Below are 19,169 nucleotides of genomic sequence, written 5' to 3' on the forward strand. Positions count from 1 at the left end.
GTGTAATCCTATCCAACTATCAGTTTATAGTGGAAGAGACTAAATTATTAGTCAATACCTTCTGAAGAATATTGGCCAAAGGAACTGTTGAGAGTTTTCGGTCAGAACTACAAAGCTTAATAAACTCAGTGTAATGAATGGTGAATGAGATGTTATACCATCTCACATAAAACTGACTATTACTTTCACAATCACTTCAATCTAATCCTTTGCTGGTGCTATTTAAAGCTCATTGTTTTTGACAGTTGTCAGGGAAAATTTACTCTTCACTGCTGGTGGTGAGAATTTAATTGAATCACATGTTGTTTAGAAGTTTCCTAAAACCTGATGCTGAAACCTTTAAAACACAAATGCCTAAATAAGTGTCACTTGCTGCAGATGCAGATGAACCTTGTCATCGCTTTTACGTATATTTCTCTCCCTTTCATTTGTGTTTTCTAGTTAGGATTGTGTCTGGATTTTGATTTGGTTGAACGGCTTTTGTCTGTTTGAACACCAGACCTGTCTCCTATTAATTGGACTGTGGACTGAATAGTAATTAGAAGCAAGGAATCGAGAGGCAATTTGTTGTCACTGAACTCCACCTAGAAATGTGGCTGATTCTTGCCATATTTCACAGACATTAAACACTGGAAAAGAGAGATGTTGCAACAATAAAGGATTTCAATTCTAAGCTGAGGCTGGACAAGATCCTGACTGGTTTAATTAAGATAAAGGTGGGGGGAGAGGGGGAGCGACCCTGTCCTCATTAACTGATAGTTTAAGGACCAGGAGACAAAGATTTAAAGTAAAAGGTAAAATACACTCAGTGGCCACTTTATTAGCTACCTCCTGTACCTGATAAAGTAGCTACTGTAGTCCATCGATTAATGTTCAATGAGTTGTGCATTCAGAGAGGCTCTTCTGCACACGAGTTTTGTCTCTCATGGCTTGGCTTTGTGAACAAAGATTTAGGAAGGGGGATGCCTGCGTCTGCTGGAGGCTCACTGGCGGCTGACGAGGCCAATACAGGACAGGCAGGTCCGGCCACAGTGGCTGCAAGGGAAATTCTGTTCTAGGTTTGGTGCTGCTGTGTCACAGTTCTTCCTCCTTCTCCTTTTGTCCTCAATGCCAGCCCTGCGTGCGTTCTTGAAGGAGGAGACAGACTGGTGAATGGTATGTCGCCAGGCCTCGCGATCGGAGGCTAGATTAGACCACTGGCGATGGTCAGTGTGACAAGCACCAAGGGATTTTTTCAGAGAGTCCTTGTACCTCTTCGGTGTCCCTCTGTCACGGTGGCCAGTAGAGAGTTCGACATACAGCACAGTCTTGGGCAGGCGATGATCCTCCATCCTGGAGACGTGTCCTGCCTAGCGCAGCTGCGTCTTCAACAGCATGGCCTCGATGCTGGTGACCTCCACCTGTTCGAGGACTTCGATGTTGTTGACAAGGTCACTCCAGTGGATGTCGAGGATGTTGCAGCGCAGGTGGAAATGCCCAAGGAGTCGTAGGTGGTGACGGTAGGTGACCCACGACTTGGAGCCGTACAGGAGGGTGGTCAGTACAACAGCTCTGTACACGCTGATCTTTGTGCCTTTCTTCAGATGCTCGTTTCAGACTCTTTAGTACAGCCTGCCGAATGCGCTGTTTGCCTTTACCAGTCTGTTGTCAATCTCTTTGTCGATCTTGGCATCTGACGAGATGGTGCACCCCAGGTAGCTGAACTGGTGGACTGTCTTCAGCTCTCCCTCACCGATGGTGTTGTGGGGAGGGTGGTAATCTTCCTGAGGTGCGGGCTGATGGAGAACTTCTGTCCTCTTCAAGCTGACTCCCAGTTCGAAGAGCTCAGCAGCCTCTGCAAAGCAGGATGTTATATGCTGCAGAGCTGTCTCTATGTGGGCAACAAAGGCAGCATCATCGGTGAAGAGTAGCTCTCGGATGAGTTGCTCCAGTGTCTTGGTGTGAGACTGTAGTCGCCTCAGGTTGAACAGGCTGCCATCGGTGCGGTATTGGATGTAGACAGCATCCTCGTCATCAAGGTCTTCTGTGGCCCTTTCGAGCATCATGCTGAAGAAGATGGTGAAGAGAGTCGGCGCAAGGACGCGGCCTTGCTTTAGTCCGTTGCCTATTGGGAAGGGTTCTGAGAGGTCATTGTTGTGTCTGACTTGGCCACTCTGATCTTCATGTAGCTGGATGACCATGCTGAGGAACTCTGGGGAGCATCCCAGTCGTCCCATGATTTGCCACAGACCTTCCCTGCTCATGGTGTCGAACGCTTTGGTAAAGTCAACAAACATCATGTACAATCCCTTGTTCTGTTCCCTACATTTCTCTTGGAGCTGCCCGAGAACAAATACCATGTCGGTAGTGCTCCTGTTGGCTCTGTAGCCACACTGGCTCTCTGGGAGGTGTTCTTCTGCAATGATGGGCACCAATCTGTTCAGGAGTACTCTTGTGAGGACTTTTCCTGTGATAGAGAGGTTAAATGAGTTATCATTTAACCTGAGTTATCCCCCGGTTGTGGGAGCAGTCAGACTTTTCCCCCTTGTTCTTATACAGGGCGATGATGACTGCATCATGGAGGTCCTGTGGTAGTTCATCTTGTTCCCAGCAGCAGACAAAGAGCTCGTGGAGTTTGGTGTGTAACGCTGGGCCCCCATGCTTCCAAATCTCAGGTGGGATTCTATCAACTGCCGCTGCCTTGCCACTTTTCAGCTGCTCTGTGGCCTTGACTGTCTCTTCTAGGGTTGGAATCTTGTCCAGTTCTGTTTTCTCTGGCTGTTATGGGATGCGATGAATTGTTGAGTCTTGGACCATGTGGTTGGCGCTGAAGAGAGTCTGGAAATGTTCCAACCACCGGTTCAGGATGGACACCTTGTCTGTGAAGAGTGCCTGACTGTCTGCACTGCGCAAGGGATTGTGGACCTGGTGCGAAGGGCTGTACACCACTGTCAGGGCTTCATAAAACCCTCTGTAGTCACCATTGTTTGCGCAAAGCTTGAGTTCTCTTTGCGAGGTTGGTCTACCACACGTTCTGAATCTCTCGAAACTTGCGCTGGAGGTTGCTGCATACAAGGCGGAAGGCTGCTTTCTTATCAGAACAAGACGGCTGAGCAAGGTGCGCCTGGTGGGTGGATCTCTTCTTCGCCAGCAATTCTTGGATCTCCTGGTTGTTTTCATCGAACCGTCCTTGTTCTTCTTCGTGGAAAACCCTAGGACTTCTTCAGAGGTTTGCAGGATGGTGGTTTTTAGGTGTTCCCAAAGCACTTCTGGAGAGGAGTCTGTAGGGAAACTGCACACCAGTTTTGTAATGCGTGGTTATTTGAGTTGATATCGCCTTCCTGTCAGCTTGAATCAGTCCGGGCATTCTCTTCTGACCTCTGTTATTAACAAGGTGTTTTCAAAGGTTCATTTTATAATCAAAGCACAGTATATATGCAGAACTCAAACTCCAAGATTTGTCTTCTCCGGATAGCCATAAAATACAGAAAAACTAGAGTAGTTGAAAGAAAAGCCATCAATTCCACCCCCCCCCGTGAAATGAGAAAGAAACAAAAACTTGTAAACTCCAACCCCTGCCTCACGCAAAAGGTAACAGATCACCCACACGGAGAAACAGCAATAAGAACGTCAAACCCCAACCGTTCACAGTCAGCAACAAGAAATAACGGATGAGAACACAAAAAAGACATAGAACTGAAAGAGGCCAATATGAACTACAGTTGAATCCATAAATCTCAGAATTCGTTAACATCTCCGAGAGCATTGGGGAGAGCAACCATTCAAACTGAGCGGCTTTTTGAGGAGATCAACTCAAACCCAGCCACAAAAATGTCACTTGCTGGATTTTTTTTGTTTTTTTGCACCATTCTCTGTGAACTCTAGAGATTGTTGTGCATGAAAATCCCAGGAGATCGGCAGTTTCTGAGATACTCAAACACCAACAATCATGGTCAAAGTCACTTAGATCACATTTTTTTTTCCCCATTCTGATGTTTAGTCTGAACAACAACTGAACCTCTTGACCATGTCTGCCTGCTTTTATGCATTGTTGCTGCCACATGATTGGCTGATTAGATATTTGCATTAACAAGCAGGTACTGTATACAGGTGTACCGAATAAAACTTACATACTGCCCATTACACTGCTGATCCTCCATCTCTGTCAGTGTTCAGGGCTGCCTTCATCATGTCAGTAGCTTACTCGTGATTTTCACCACTGTCAGTCATGCCAGTCCTGGGTGGGGTCTCAGGAATACGATCACAATCGGATGTAGAAGGATTCTTCATTCAACACACATCAAAGTTGCTGGTGAACACAACAGGCCAGGCGGCATCTCTAGGAAAAGGTACGGTCGGCGTTTCGGGCCGAGACCCTTCATCAGGATTCTTCATTGCTGTTTCTGTAACAATTTTGTTTTACCAGTCATGTTTGTTAGCCCTGAGCTGAATCCCCGAACCTGGAGGACTGGTGGACCACTCTTAGTCTGGCATCTATCCTTTGACTTTTTTTTTTGGCATGGATGACCCTAGCAGGAGCTAAAGCATAAAATCCTGACTCTAGCCAACATAGCACTCCAAGTCATTGAGGCACACAAGCCTCCAAACCATAACAAGGTTATGTTCCTCTTTGAGGACCTAATACAGTGGCTACCTCAGTGTATACAAAGGCACTCTGGGGGAAACCTTTAATGTAATGAGTGATGATGATCTGGAGTTCTCTGCCTTTGAGAGTGATGAAAGCAAGAGCTAGTAAGGGCTTCTGAAAGGATAGGTGCAAGGAAAAATAATTTATGAGGAAGTAATGAAAGGACAGGGATTGAATCATTTGCTCTCTAGAGAGCAGAGTGGATGATATTATCAAACTCTCTGACTTGTATATAATGGTCTTAAGAGCAGCAAAAGGCTTATCTCTAGAACAGTACAGCACAGTACAGATCTTGTGGCCCACAATGTCGTGCAGAATTAAAATGGGTGGTCACCAAGAAATCCCGCCTGTTGTGGATGGAGCAAAGGTGCTCGACAACTTGATGCTGAAGCTTTATAGACCACAGTTGGACAATTGTGAGCAGTTTTGGGCCCCATATCTAAGAGCAGATGTGCTGACATTTGAGAAGGTCCTGAGATGGTTTATGAGAATGATCCTGGGAATGAGAAAGTTAACGTATTAGGAGTGTTTGATGGCTCTGGTCCTGAATATTAAAAGTCCTGATAGAGTGGATGTGCAGAGGATGTTTCTAATAGTGGCAGAGTCTAGAACCAGAGGGCACAGCCTCAGAATAGAAGGCTGAACCTCATGGGCTGAAGGGCCTGTACTGTTATAATTGAATGAACGTAATGATCTTGGACATTTGAAGAGTGAACTTGAAACAAGGATGAGAAGGAGAGGGCAGATGGTTAGATGGTGGGATCGATGGTGAATTGGTGTTTATATATTAACTTTGGACTTTAGTCAAGATGGTCTGTTTTGTTCCAATGATAATAGCTGTATTGTTTCTGGGGAAAGTATTATGAATGGAACATTGTTGCTTTAACACTCTTTTGTGTTTTTGTAGCTCTCTGACAACCTTATCACAAGATTGAATGACCTGCCCCAGCCAATGTCAAAGTCATCAAGCTCCATCTCTGCAGGTAGGTAGAAGATTGGCAGAGGGATTTCAGTAAGAAGCTGGTGGCACTGATGTGAATAATCTTCATGTCATTATAAAGAGTGAATGTGTATTACCGTGAAAGCCTCTGCATTTGCTTCAGCAGAAAATTAAAGATCTAACATACAATAATGAAAAGAAAGCACAATGACTGATTGTCTTTATAGCGATGTCCTTCACAACAAACACTTAAACACATACACTTAGTGGCTGCTTTATTAGGCACATCTGTTAGATGCATCAACATCATCTGCAGCTATAGCCTATCCATTTCAGGGTTTGAATGTGGTGTGTTCGGAGATGCTCTTCTGCACACCATAGCTGTAACCAAAGGTTATTTGTCACCCTCCTGTCAGCTTGAACCAGTCTGGCCATTCTCCTCTGACCTCTCTTATTATCAAGGCACTTGTGCCCACAGAACTGCCGCTAATTGGATGTTTTTTCCTTGTTTATTGCACCATTCCTTATAAATTCTAGAGACTGTGGTTCATGAAAATTCTAGGAGATCAACAGTTACTGAGGTACTCAAACCACCCCATCTGACACTAACAATTATTCCACGGTTAATGTCATTAAGATCACATTTCTTCCCCATTTTGACATTTGGTCTGAAGAACAACTGAACCTCTTGACTATGCCTGCATGCTTTTATGCCTTGAATTGCTGTCACATTGTTGATTGGCTGATTAGATATTTGCATTAATAAGCAGTTGTACCGCATGAAATGACCACTGAGTATAACTTATTCATTTACTTGCTACTTACATAGTCACAGCATTTCTTTTGATGAGCTTTTGTTGTGCATAAATAGCCTCTATAATGATGTGAATAGTTATGGAATAATTCATTATAAACCAGGTGCCTTGAGATACAATAAAGTAGGAAATTGCACTTACACAACCTGCCCTTACAACCCCAGTCTGTCTCAAAGCTTTTTATAGCTGTTGAAGTATTTTTGGCAGTGCAGTTTCTCTTGTAATTAGCTGCAGTTACTTTATGAAACAAGATTCAAGATTCAAGTTTATTTATCACATTTACATGAAAACATACAATGAAATGCTATTTGCGCCAGCAACCAATACACCAAAGGATGTACTGGGGTCAGCCCACAAGTGTCAGCACACATTCCAGCGCCAATTTAGCATGCCCACTATGCTTGGCAGAACTGCACAGAACACAAAAAGCAACAGAACAACAGTAAAACAATCTGATTGCTTGAATACTGATTTCTCCTTTTGGTAAAAATAATTTTTCAGTGAAAATAATTTTCACTCCCCCTTCTCTCTTCCTCTATTCCCCACTGTGGCCTCTTACCTTTTCTCGCTTGCCTATCACTTCCCCTTGTGTCCCCTCCTCCTTCCCTTTCTCCTGTGGTCAACTCTCCTCTCCTATCAGATTCCTTCTTCTCCAACCCTAACCCTTTCCCTTTCCCACCCCTGTGGCTTCATCTATCACCTAGTTTTCCTCCTTTCCCCCACTTCCCTCTCCATCTTTTTATTCAGGCAGCTTCCCCCTTCCTTTCCAGTCCTGAAGAAGGGTCTCAGCTAGAAACATCAGCGGTTTGTTCGTTTCCATAGATGTTGCCTGACCTGCCGAGTTCTTCCAGTATTTCGAGTCTGTTGCTCTGGATTTCCAGTATGTGCAGAGTTTCTCCTGTTTCCAGTTAAATAAGCCCTGTTCTTGCTCCCTCCGACACTCGTACACAATCCTCCAACCCCAGGACAGACCATTTTGAGCCTCCAGCAGACACAAAATTGGTAAATTGATTTATTATTGCCATGTACCAAAGTACAGTGAAAAATCTTGCATCTTCCACACAGATCAATCCTATAAATGATGAGATAATGATAAGATCAACTGATTTAATGAATTTTTGTTGAGAGATTAATATTTAGCTAGGGTGTTGGGGAGGTACAACAGATTTCCCTACTCTTAAAAGTGTTAAAAGTATATCATTTGTGCAAGACTGGTTGATTCAGGATAAGCCTTGATTTATCTAAAAAGGTGGCACTGTGGTGATTTTTGACCATTTCCATACTGCTGCTTGTGTGTGGATCCAGAAAGTATGCATATCCCTTATGGTTGACAATGAAAAACCTTCTGATTCCAATGTGGGCTGACATCTTTTTAAAATTTTTATTGTTTAATGAGTTACAGCTCAATAGGCCCTTCTGGCCTTCAAACTGCATCGCCCATCAATCCCTGATTTAATCCTAGCCTGATCACGGGATAATTTACAATGACCAATTAGCCTACCAACTGGTGTGTCTTCAGACTGTGGGATGAAAGCAGAGGAAACCTTTTTGGTCATGGTGAGAACGTACAAACTCCTTACAGGCAGTGGTGGGAATTGAGCCCAGAACGCCTGTACTATAAAGCATTGTGCTAACTACTCTGTGCCGTCCCAGACATAAGCATACAAAGTAGGAGCAGGCACAGGCAACTGGCTGCTCTCCCGTGAAGTTGGTAAATTGGTTTATTATTGTCACATGTATTGAGGTACAGTAAAAGGCTGGTTTCAGAAACGTAATCAGGTTTATTGGCATTGACATATATCTTGAAACTTGCAGTTTTGGGGTAGCACTACAGCATAACAAATTAATACAAGTTACGATAATAATAAGTAGTGCGAAAAAGGAATAGTGAGATAGTATTCTTGGGTTTATGGGCAGTTCAGAAATATTTATTGATTGGTTGATTTATTTATCTATTGAGACACAGCACAGAATTGGCCCTCCTAGCCCCCTGAGCCGTGCTGCCCAGCAACCCCTGATTTAACCCTAGCCTAATCATGGGAGAATTTACAATGACTAATTAAATGACCAACCTTTGTTTTTGGTCAGTGGAAAGAAACCGGAGCACCCGTAGGAAACCCAAGTGGCTATTTGGGAGAACAGACAAAGTCCTGCAGACAGCGTCAGGAGTCACTTGACAGTGGGGAATAAACTACTCCTAAAATGTTGAGTGTGGCTCTTTGGTCTCCTCCTTCCTGATGGTAGTACTGAGAAGTGGGCGTGACCTGGGTGGTGAGGGTCCTTAGTAATGAATGCCCATTTCTTGAAGATATCCTTGATAATGGGGAGGGTTAGACCATAAGACCATTAGATATAGGGCCAGAACTAAGTGATTTGGCCCATCAAGTCTGCTCCACCGTCTCATCATGGCTGATCCAGTTTTCCTCTCGGCCCCAGTCTCCTGCCCAAATTCCCCATTTCCCTTCTTGCCCTGACCAGTCAAGAATCTTCTAACCTCTGCCTTGAATATATGTAAAGATTTGGCCTTCACAGCTGCCTGTGGCAATGAATTCCACAGGTTCACCACTCTTTGGCTAAAGAAACTCCTCATCTCCTTGCTAAAAGACGACCCTCTATTCTGAGACAGTGTCCTCTGATCTTAGACTCTCCCACCATAGGAAGCATCCTCTCCACATTCACTGTATCAAGGTGTTTCACCATTCGATAGGTTTCAATGAGGTCACCCCTCATTCTTCTGAATTCCAGTGAACACAGGCACAGAGCCATCAAACGCTATTCATATGACAAGCCATTCAATCCTGGAAACAGTTTCATGAATCTCATTTGAACCCTCTCCAGTTTCGACACATCCTTTCCTAGATAGGGGCCCCAAATCTGCTCACAGTACTCCAAGTGAGGCCTCATTAGTGCTTGATAAAGTTTCAAAATTACACCCTTCTAGTCCTGTTGAAATGAATGCTAACATTGCATTTGCCTTCCTCGCTACAGACTCAACCTGCAAATTAACCTTTAGGGAATCCTGCACAAGGACTCCCAAGCCCCCTTGCACCTCAATTTTTTGTATTTTCTCTCCATTTAGAAAATAGTCAATCCTTTCGATTCTTCTACCAAAGTGCATAACCATCCACTTCCCAACACTGTATTCCATCTTACAAAGAAGATAAAATCTGCAGATGCTGGAAATCCAAGCAGCATATACGAAATGCTGGAGGCCAAGCAGCATCTACGAAAAGTGTACAATTGACGTTTTGGGCCGAAACCCTTTGGCAGGACTGACATTGAAATGGCATTCTATCTGCCATTTCTTTGTCCATTCTCCTAATTTGTCAAAGTCACTCTGTAGCCTCTCTACTTCCTCAAAACTACCTGCCTCTCCGCCTATCTTCATATCATCTGCAAACTTTTCTACAAAGCCATCAATTCCATCATCCAAATTATTGACATATAACCTAAAAATAATCGGTTCAACACAGACCCCTGTGGAACACCACTAGTCACTGGCAGCCAGCCAGAAAAGGCTCCCTTTGTTCCCACTCTTTGCCTCCTGCCAATCAGTCACTGCTTTATCCAGGCTAGAATCTTTCCTGTAACACTGTGGACTTGGTGCTTGTTAAACAGCCTCATGTGAGGCTCCTTGTCAAAGGTCTTCTGAAACTCCAAGTACACAACATTAACTGATTCTCCTTTATCCATCCTGCTTGTTATTTCTTCAAATAATTCCAGCAGATTTTCCCTTGAGGAAACCATGCTGTCTATGGCCTATTTTATCATGTGCCCCCAAGTACCCTGAGACCTCATCCTTAATAATCAACTCCAACATCTTCCCAACCACTGAGGTCAGTCTAACTGGCCCATAGTTTCCTTTCTTCTACCTCTCTTCCTTCTTGAAGATTGAGTGACATTTGCAATTTTCCATTCTTCTGGATTAATTCTAGAATCTAGTAATTCTTGGAAGATCATTGCTAATGCCTCCATAATCTCTTCAGCCACCTTTCAGAAACATGGGGATTACACCATCTGGTCCAGGTGACTTATCTACCTTCAGAACTTTTAGTTTCCCAAGAATCTTCTCTCTAGTTATGGTAGCCTCACACACTTCATTCCCCCTGAAACCCTGAAGTTCCACCATTTTGCTAGTGTCTTCTACAGTGAAGACTGATGCAAAATACTTATTCAGTTTGTCAGCCATTTCATTGTCTCCCATTACTACCTCTCCAACATCGTTTTCCAGCAGTCCAATATCCACTCTCGCCTCTCTTTTAACACATTATATACCTGAAGAAAATTTTGGTATCCTCTTTAATATTATTGGCAAGCTTTCTTTCGTATTCCATCTTTACCTTAATGACATTTTTAGTTGTTTTCTGTTGGTATTTGAAAGCTTTCCAATCCTCTAACATCCCACTAATTTTTGCTCCATTCTTTGCCTTCTCTTTGGCTTTTATGTTGGCTTTGACTTCTCCTGTTAGGTATAGTTGTGTCATCTTTCCTTTAGAATACTTCTTCCTCTTTGGGATGTATATATCAAGTGCCTTCCAAATTGCTTCCAGAAATTCTAGTCATTGCTGCTCTGCCATCATCCCTGCCAGTGTTGTTTTCCAATCAATTCTGGCCAGCTTCTCTCTCATGCCTCTGTAATTTCCTTTACTCCACTGTAATACTGATACATCTGACTTTAGCTTCTTCTCAAATTTCAGGTTGAATTCAATCAATTTATAATCATTTGTTCCTCAGGGTTCTTTTACCTTAAGCTCTCTGATCAATCCTGTTTCATTGCACAACACCCAATCCAGAATATCCAAGCCTTTAGTGGATTCAACCACGAGCTGCTCTAGAAAGCCATCTTGTAGGCACTGTAAGCAACACACACAAGACGCTGGAGGAACTCAGCAAGCCAGGCAGCATCAATTGGAAAAAGTAGTCGATGTTTCAGACCGAGACTCTTCAGCGGGACTGGAGAAAAAAAGATGAGTAGATTTAAAAGTTGGGGGAAGGGGAGAGAGAAAAACAGGGTGATAGGAGAAACCGAGAGGTGGAAGGGGTGAAGTAAAGAGCTGGAAAGTTGATTGGTGAAAGAGACACAGGGCTGGAGAAGGGTGAGTCTGATAGGAGAGAATAGAAGGCCATGGAAGAAAGAAAAGTTGGGGGGGGGGTGATGGAGCACCAAAGGGAGGGGATGGTCAGGCAAGGAGATAAGGTGAGAGAATGGTGGGGTAGGGGGAATTACCAGAAGTTCGAGTAATAAATGTCCATGCCATCATGTTGGAGGCTGCCCAGAGGAAATATAAGGTGTTGTTCCTCCAACTTGAGTGTGGCCTCATCATGACAGTAGAGGAGGCCATGGATTGACATATTGGAATCGGAATGGGAAGTGGAGTTAAAATGGGTGGCCACTGGGATATCTTGCTTCTCCTGGTGGGTGGAGATCAGCTGCGCGGCAAAGCGATCTCCCAGTCTATGTCAGGTCTCACCAATATACAGGAAGCCACAATGGGAGCATCGGGCACAGTATATGATCCCAACAGACTCACAGGTGAAGTGTTGCTTCACCTAGAAGGACTGTTTGGGGCCCTGAATGGTAGTGAGGGAGGAGGCGTAGGGGCGGGTATAGTTCTTGTTCAGCTTGCCGGGGGGGAGGAATGAATGGACAAGGGAGTAGCATAGGGAGCAATCCCTGTGGAAAGCAAAAAGTGGGGTGGGGGGCAGAGAAAGGTGTGCTTGGTGGTGGGATCCAGAGAAGGTGGTGAGATGGCGGAAGTTCCGCATTTCCAGAGAATTATGTGCTGGTCACGGAGCTGATGGGTTGGTAGGTGAGGACAAGAGGAACCCTATCCTTGATAGGGTGGTGGGAGGATGGGGTAAGAGCAGACATGCATGAAATGGCTGTGATTGAGTGCAGCATTGATGGTGTTGGAATGAAGCCTCTTCTGTCTTCTCCTATCAGACTCCCCCTTCTCCAGCCCTGTATCTCTTTCACCAATCAAATTCCCAGCTTTTTGTTTAATCCCTCCCCCTTCCGGTTTCTCCTATCACCTCGTGTTTCTCTTTCCCCTACGCCCACCTTTTAAATCTACTCCTCATCTTTTTTTTTTTTCTCCAGGCCTGCCAAAGAGACTCAACCCAATATGTTGACTGTACTTTTTTCCATAGGTGCTGCCTGGCCTGCTGAGTTCCTCCAGCATTTTATGTGCGTTCCTTGGATATCCAGTATCTGCAGATTTTCTCTTGTTTGTCGTAGCCACTCTAGAAACTACTCCTCTTGTAATTCAGCACCAACCCGATTTTCCCAATCTACCTGCATGTTGAAACCCACCCCCATAACTATTGTAACATTGTTCTTTTGGCATGCATTTTTTGTCTCTCGTTGTAATTTGTAGGCCACATTCTTATTACTGTTTGACGGTCTGTATACAACTCCCACCAGGATCTTTTCACCGTTGCAGTTTCTTAGCTCTATCCACAATGATTCAACACCTTTCAACCCTATGTCACCTCTTTCTAATGATTTGATTTCATTTTTTATCAACAAAGCAACACCGCCCCCTCTGCTTTCCAACCTGTCCTTTTGATACAATGTGTATCCGTGGACATTAAGCTCCCAGCTATAATCTTTCAGCTGTGATTCAGTGATGCCTGCCAATCTGCAACTGTGCTGCAAGTTCATCTACCTTATTCCGTATACTGCGCACATTCACATACAAGTCCTGTATTCACCCTTTTTGATTTTGCCCACCTTTTACGTTGCAAATCATCCTGTTGACTGTAATTTTGCCTTGTCAACAGCCTCTCCTCACTACACATTGCCTCTATTTGTAAACCTGCTACCTCATCTTCAGCATTATCATCCACCTTTCCTATGATACTTCTTGCATTTAAATATAAGCAGTTCAGGACACGAGTTGCACCATGCTCAATCTTTTGATTGCTAACTTTGTTTGAGGTCTTACATGTCCTCCACAACCTCTCCTCGAATTGTTCTGGCGCTCTGGTTCCCATCTCCTTGCCACTCTAGTTTAACCCCATCGTGCAGCATTAACAAACCTTCCCGCTAGGATATTAATCCCTCTCCAGCTCAGGTGCAAACCGTCCCTTCTGTGCAGGTCCCACCTCCCTGGAAGAGAGCCTCGTGATCCAAAAATCTTATGCCCTTCCTCCTACACTAGTTTTTTTAGCCACATATTAAATTGTATAACCTTCCTAGTTCTGGCCTCACGAGCACATGGCATAGGTAGCAATCCTGAGATCACAACTCTGGAGGTCCTGCCCTTTAACATTGTGCCTAACTCCCTAAACTTCCTACGTAGAACCTCGTCACTTGTCCTACCAATGTCATTGGTACCTACATGGATCGTGACTTCTGGCTGTTCACCCTCCCAATTAAGAATGCTGAGGCTCTGGCACCTGGGAGGCAACATACCATCTGGGAATCTCGTTCTCAACAATTGAGCCTCTTGTCCGTTCCCCTAACTAACAAATCCCGTATCACCACTGCATGCCTCTTCTCCCCCTTTCCTTCCGCGTCTCAGAGGCAGACTCAGTGCCGGAGACCCAACCACTGTGACACTCCTCTGTTAGGTCATTCCACCACCTCCCCCCCACCGAAAGTATCCAAAGTAATATACCTATTTTTGAGGGGGATAGCCACAGAGGTACTCTGCACTGGCTTCTTAACCTCTTTCCCCTTACCGACTGTCACCCAGTTTCCTGTGTCCTGCACCTTGGGTGTAATTACCTCTGTAAATGTCCTATCTATCACCCCTTCAGCCTCCTGAATGATCGGGAGTTCATCCAGCTCCAGCTTCAACTTCTCAACATGGTTTGTTCGAAGTTGCAGCTGGATGCACCTCTGAGTTGTAGTCGTCAGGGACACTGAAGATCTCCCTACCTCCCCACATCCCACAAGAGGAGCATTTCACTATCCTATCTATCATCCCTACTGTCCCTAGCTGAGCAGATTTAAAGAGAATGAAAAAACTTGAGCTTTTCTTCCCTTTGCTTCTCTGAGTGAAGCCTCTCTTTGCTCAAGATCACCACTCTAATTACGCCTACTCAGATGACGGCTGCTGCAACAATCATGCCTACGATGGATCTGACTGAGTCTCCAGTTCTCTGCTGCCCCTTATGATTGTGTGCATTAGTGCCTCCGTACGAGACAGTGATGCAACTAGTCAGAGACAAAGACTTGTTTTGCATGCCATCCATACAGATCTTTTCATTGGAGCAGTTCATTGAGGTAGTGCCAGATAAAACAATAATAGAGCGTGCTTCTGTAGTGTAGTGGTTAGTGTAATACTTTACAGTGCCAGAGACCTGGGTACAATTCCTGTCGATGCCTGTAAAGAGTTTGTATGTTCTCCCCATGACCATATGGGCCTCCTTTGAATGCTCAAGTTTCCTCCTACATTCTAAAGGTGTACGGATTAGTGGGTTAATTGTTCACTTGGGTGCATTTGTACAGTGTGGGCTTGTTGGGTCGGAATCTCAAAATAAATATATCAAGCGTTACGGTTACAGAGAAAGTGAAGTGCAGGTAGACAGTAATTTGCAAAGCCATAATGAGGTAAATTGTGAGGTTAAGAGGCCACCTTATTGTATTATGGGACCGTTCAATAATCTTATAACAGTGGGGTAAAAGCTGTTGTACTTGGTGGTATGTGTTTTCAGGCTTTTGTATCTTCTACCTGTTGGTTTTAACGGTCATGGGTAGTCTGATTTTAACCTCATTTCCACATCGTCACACACCGTGTTACCTTCAACCCCTTGGTTATCAAGAATGTATCTATCTCTGCTTGTCAAAGGCTCCACTTCCAAAGCAGTTTGAAGAAAAGACACTGTGTGAATAGCAAGTCATTATTACACAGGGTGATAATCGGTGCAGTATTAACAGAATTAAATTCAGCAGTTATGGACTAGAAGATAATGAAATTGCACCATGAAGTAGATGAGAGGCACAAAGATGATTTTGATCTGCACATTATTACCGTTCTGAATAGAATACTCACAATAGAAGGAAAAGCTGTCTTTGAGTGGGAAATGAAATGCTTCTGAGCTCCAAAGTGCCATCTCTTTAAGTAATGCATTTGAGCAGGTACTTTAAGTGTTTTGTCCAGTTCAAGTTCAATTGCCATTCAACCATACATGAATACCTACGAATATAGCCAAACGAAACAGTGTTAACTCCAGGCCAAGGGGCAAAACATAGTACCAGCAGTCACACAAGGCAAGCTCATACAACACTCACAACACGCTGGAGGAACTCAGCAGGTCGGGCAGCATCGGTGGAAAAGATCGGTCGACGTTTCGGGCCGGAACCCTTCGTCAGGACTGAAGAGGGAAGGGGCAGAGGCCCTATAAAGAAGGTGGGGGGAGGGTGGGAAGGAGAAGGCTGGTAGATTCCAGGTGAAAAACCAGTAAGGGGAAAGGTAAAGGGGTGGGGGAGGGGAGGCAGGGAGGGGATAGGCAGGAAAAGTGAAGAAAGAATAGGGGAAAACACAATGGGTAGTAGAACGAGGCAGAACCATGAGGGAGGTGATAAGCAGCTGGGGGAGGGGACAGAGTAACATAGGGATAGGGGAAGGGAGGGGGAGGGAATTACTGGAAGTTGGAGAATTCTATGTTCATACCAAGGGGCTGGAGACTACCTAGACGGTATGTGAGGTGTTGCTCCTCCAACCTGAGTTTAGCCTCATCATGGCAGTAGAGGAGGCCATGTATGGACATATCTGAATGGGAGTGGGCTACAAGATGTCAATAAAACACAGTCACACAATAAAAATATAGTCCGAGACCCTGAGTCCATGAATGTTGCAGCAGCCTGCAGTTGAACACAGTTTAGCTTGTCATCTGCTGAGCAAACGCTGGGGGCAGCACTGACTCCAGCTTGGATGCAGTAGCACTGTGCTCCTGGCACACTGACTCCAACACCTCTCCTGGGCAGCTGTAGGAGGTTACTCCTCAGAGCAGAGAAGATATTGGTTTGATTAATGGCTTGATGTGGCCCCTGTGGCTGAAGGCTCAGTAATTGGAGGACTCGGATTTAAAGTAACTGGCAAGGGATTTGGAGGTGATGTGGAAAAACTACTTTTGTGTACAAGATGTGGTGATAATGGAAATCTTGCCTTGGGGTACTGTGGCTACATTAGAAAGGTAGCATCATGGCTTGGGATGGCAACTTGAATAACACACAAAATGCTGGAAAAACTCAGCAAGTCTATGGGGAGGAATAAACAATCAATGTTTTGGGCCAAAACCCTTCATCAGGTCTAGAAAGGAAGGGGTGCAGAGGCCAGAATAAAAAGGTGGTGGAAGGGGAAGGAGTACAAGCTGACTAGTGATCAGTGAGACCAGGTGAGGGGAAAGGTTGGTGGGGGAGAGGGATGAAGTAAAAAGCTGGGAGGTAATAGGTGGAAGAGGTAAAGGGCTAAAGAAGGAATCTGGTAGGAGAGGACAGTGATTCATGGAAGAAAGAGAAGGATGAGGGGAATCAGATGGAGGTAATGAGCAGATGAAGAGAAGCGAAAAGGTGAGTGGATAACCAGAAAGGGGAATGGAAAAATGACAGAAGGATGGAGGGGTAGAAATTACTGGTATTTTGAGAAATTGATATTCATGCCATCAAGTTGGAGGCTGCCCAGAGAAATATGAGGTATTGCTCCACAAACCTGAGTTTGGCCTCATCATGGCAGTAGAGGAGGCCATGGACTGACGTGACAGAATGAGAATGGGAAATCAAATTGAAATGTGTAGCTACTGGGAGATCCTGCCTTTTGTGGTGGACAGAGGTATGGCAACTTCTGTGCCCAAGATTGTGTGAAAATGCAGAGAGTTGGGATACAGACCGGTCCATCATGAAAACCATGGACTCAATGTTTACCCTTTGCATTGCCTTGAGAATCAAGGACACCCCCCACCCAGGTCAAAATCTGGAGGATATGTCACAAGAACAATTCCCATCCTGCTGTTATAAGATTCTTGAACAGCTCCCTTATGAGATAAAGATGACCTCTTGATCTCTCAATCTATCCATCAGGCCCCTTGCATCTTATTGTGTACCTGCACTGCATATTCTCTGTAACTATCACACTATATTCTACATTGTATTTTTGTACCACCTGGATGTACTTGTGCGTGGAATGATCTGTCTTGTTGGCATGCAAACAAAAGCTTTTCACAATATCTTGGTACGTGTGACTATAATAAGCTAATTACCTACCAATTGCCAGTGTTTGAAGGAAGAAAAAAAAGGAGACAGGGAAGTTAATTGGATGGCACTCCAAAGAGCTGATGTGCTAATAATAGATCTAATGGCCTTCTTCTGTGCAATATCATTCCAAGTATTCAAGCCCATGGCTTCAAGGGAAATAGTTTTGTCTTTGATTTTGTATACTACCCACCCAGCAAACTTACTTTTTCAAAAGCTCCCTTCTGGTATGCACTGTAGAGCTATTAAAACAAAACTTCATGCAATCTTGGGGCATCATGGTTAGTGCGATGCTATTGCAGACAGGGGCGTTGGAGTTCAGAGTTCAATCCTGGTGTCCTCTGTAAGGAGTTTGTATGTTCTCTAAGTGGAATGTTTGGATTTTCTCTGGTTTCCTCCCCAATCCAAAAGCATACTGCTTAGTAGGTTAGTTGGTCATTGTAAATTGACCTGTGATTAGGCTATGGTTAAAATGGGGTTGTCGGGGGTTGAAAAGGACCAGGAGGGCTTATATGTGCTGCACCTCTAAATAAAATAAAATCTTAAAAGTTTCTTCAACCTTACTTAACCTAGTAGTTAATCTGATCAGCCATTCTAGTTAGCATCTCAGAAGCCACAAGAGACCACATGCTAGGACCTGGAGCAACCAGCATTTTACTGGAGGAATTCAGTGGATAAGGTTAAGAATGGTTGGGTCTATGTGGCTCCTTCTTGTTGCTTTTCTTCTGCCAAGTTTCTCGAGGCTAAGGAAACTAAGGAAAAGTGATGGACACAGCTCAGACTACCACAAGCAAAGCCCTCTCAACCACTGAGCCTTGGGTCCCTCACCATCAGGTTCAGGAACAATTATTACCCCTCAACCATCAGGCTCCTGAACCACCTTAACACTGAACTGATTCCACAACCTATGGACTCCCTTTTAATGACTCTACAACTCATATTCTCAGTATTATTTATCATCTACACATAGTTAGCTATCTATCTACTTATTATTTTGTATTTGCACAGTTTGTCATCTTTTGCACTTTGGTTGCTTGTTGGTCTGTGTGTAGTTTTTTTCATTTGAGTATTGTATTTCTTTGTTCTATTAGAAAATGAATGTCACATAAGTGTACTTTGATAATAAATTTACTTTGAGCTTTGAACTTTACGAGATTTTACCTATTGATAGTAGATTAATTCCACTAACTACAATTATTGAAAACAGAAGAGGGAGATTGGCTTTGAATGTAAACATTTTATTCCTCCCATTGCTGCCTTTTCATTGATAATTAAATTACTCCATGTATCTGAGTCATATCAGTAGGGAGGAGTAATATTATAAATTAGATTCACTTTATTTGTTATATAAACTCGAAACGTACAGTGAAATGCATTGTTTGCGTCAAATCAAATCAGCATTAACCTGTAAGTGTCGGCATGCCTCCAGCACCAACATAGCGTGCCCACAGCTTACTAACTCTCACCCATATATATTTGGAATGTGAGAGGAATTTGGAGCACCCAGAAGAAACCTACATGGTCACGAGATGAACATACAAACTCTTTACAAACAATCAGAGTCAGGTTTAATATCACCAGCATATG

The 19,169-nt window shown here is 44.1% G+C and overlaps 1 protein-coding gene across 3 annotated transcripts in view; it reads left to right on the top strand.

Moving 5' to 3' along the window:
* LOC140210827 (MICOS complex subunit mic25-like) overlaps positions 1-19,169 on the top strand; it is a 753,869-nt gene that overhangs the window by 14,846 nt on the left and 719,854 nt on the right. For all 3 annotated transcript variants that reach the window (XM_072280091.1, XM_072280093.1, XM_072280092.1), the window contains exon 2: positions 5,535-5,610. In XM_072280091.1, coding sequence (XP_072136192.1) covers positions 5,535-5,610 — 76 coding nt within the window. The remainder of the gene's footprint in view (positions 1-5,534; positions 5,611-19,169) is intronic.

The sequence above is a fragment of the Mobula birostris genome, chromosome 16 (assembly GCF_030028105.1).
Source record: "Mobula birostris isolate sMobBir1 chromosome 16, sMobBir1.hap1, whole genome shotgun sequence".
NCBI lineage: Eukaryota > Metazoa > Chordata > Chondrichthyes > Myliobatiformes > Myliobatidae > Mobula > Mobula birostris.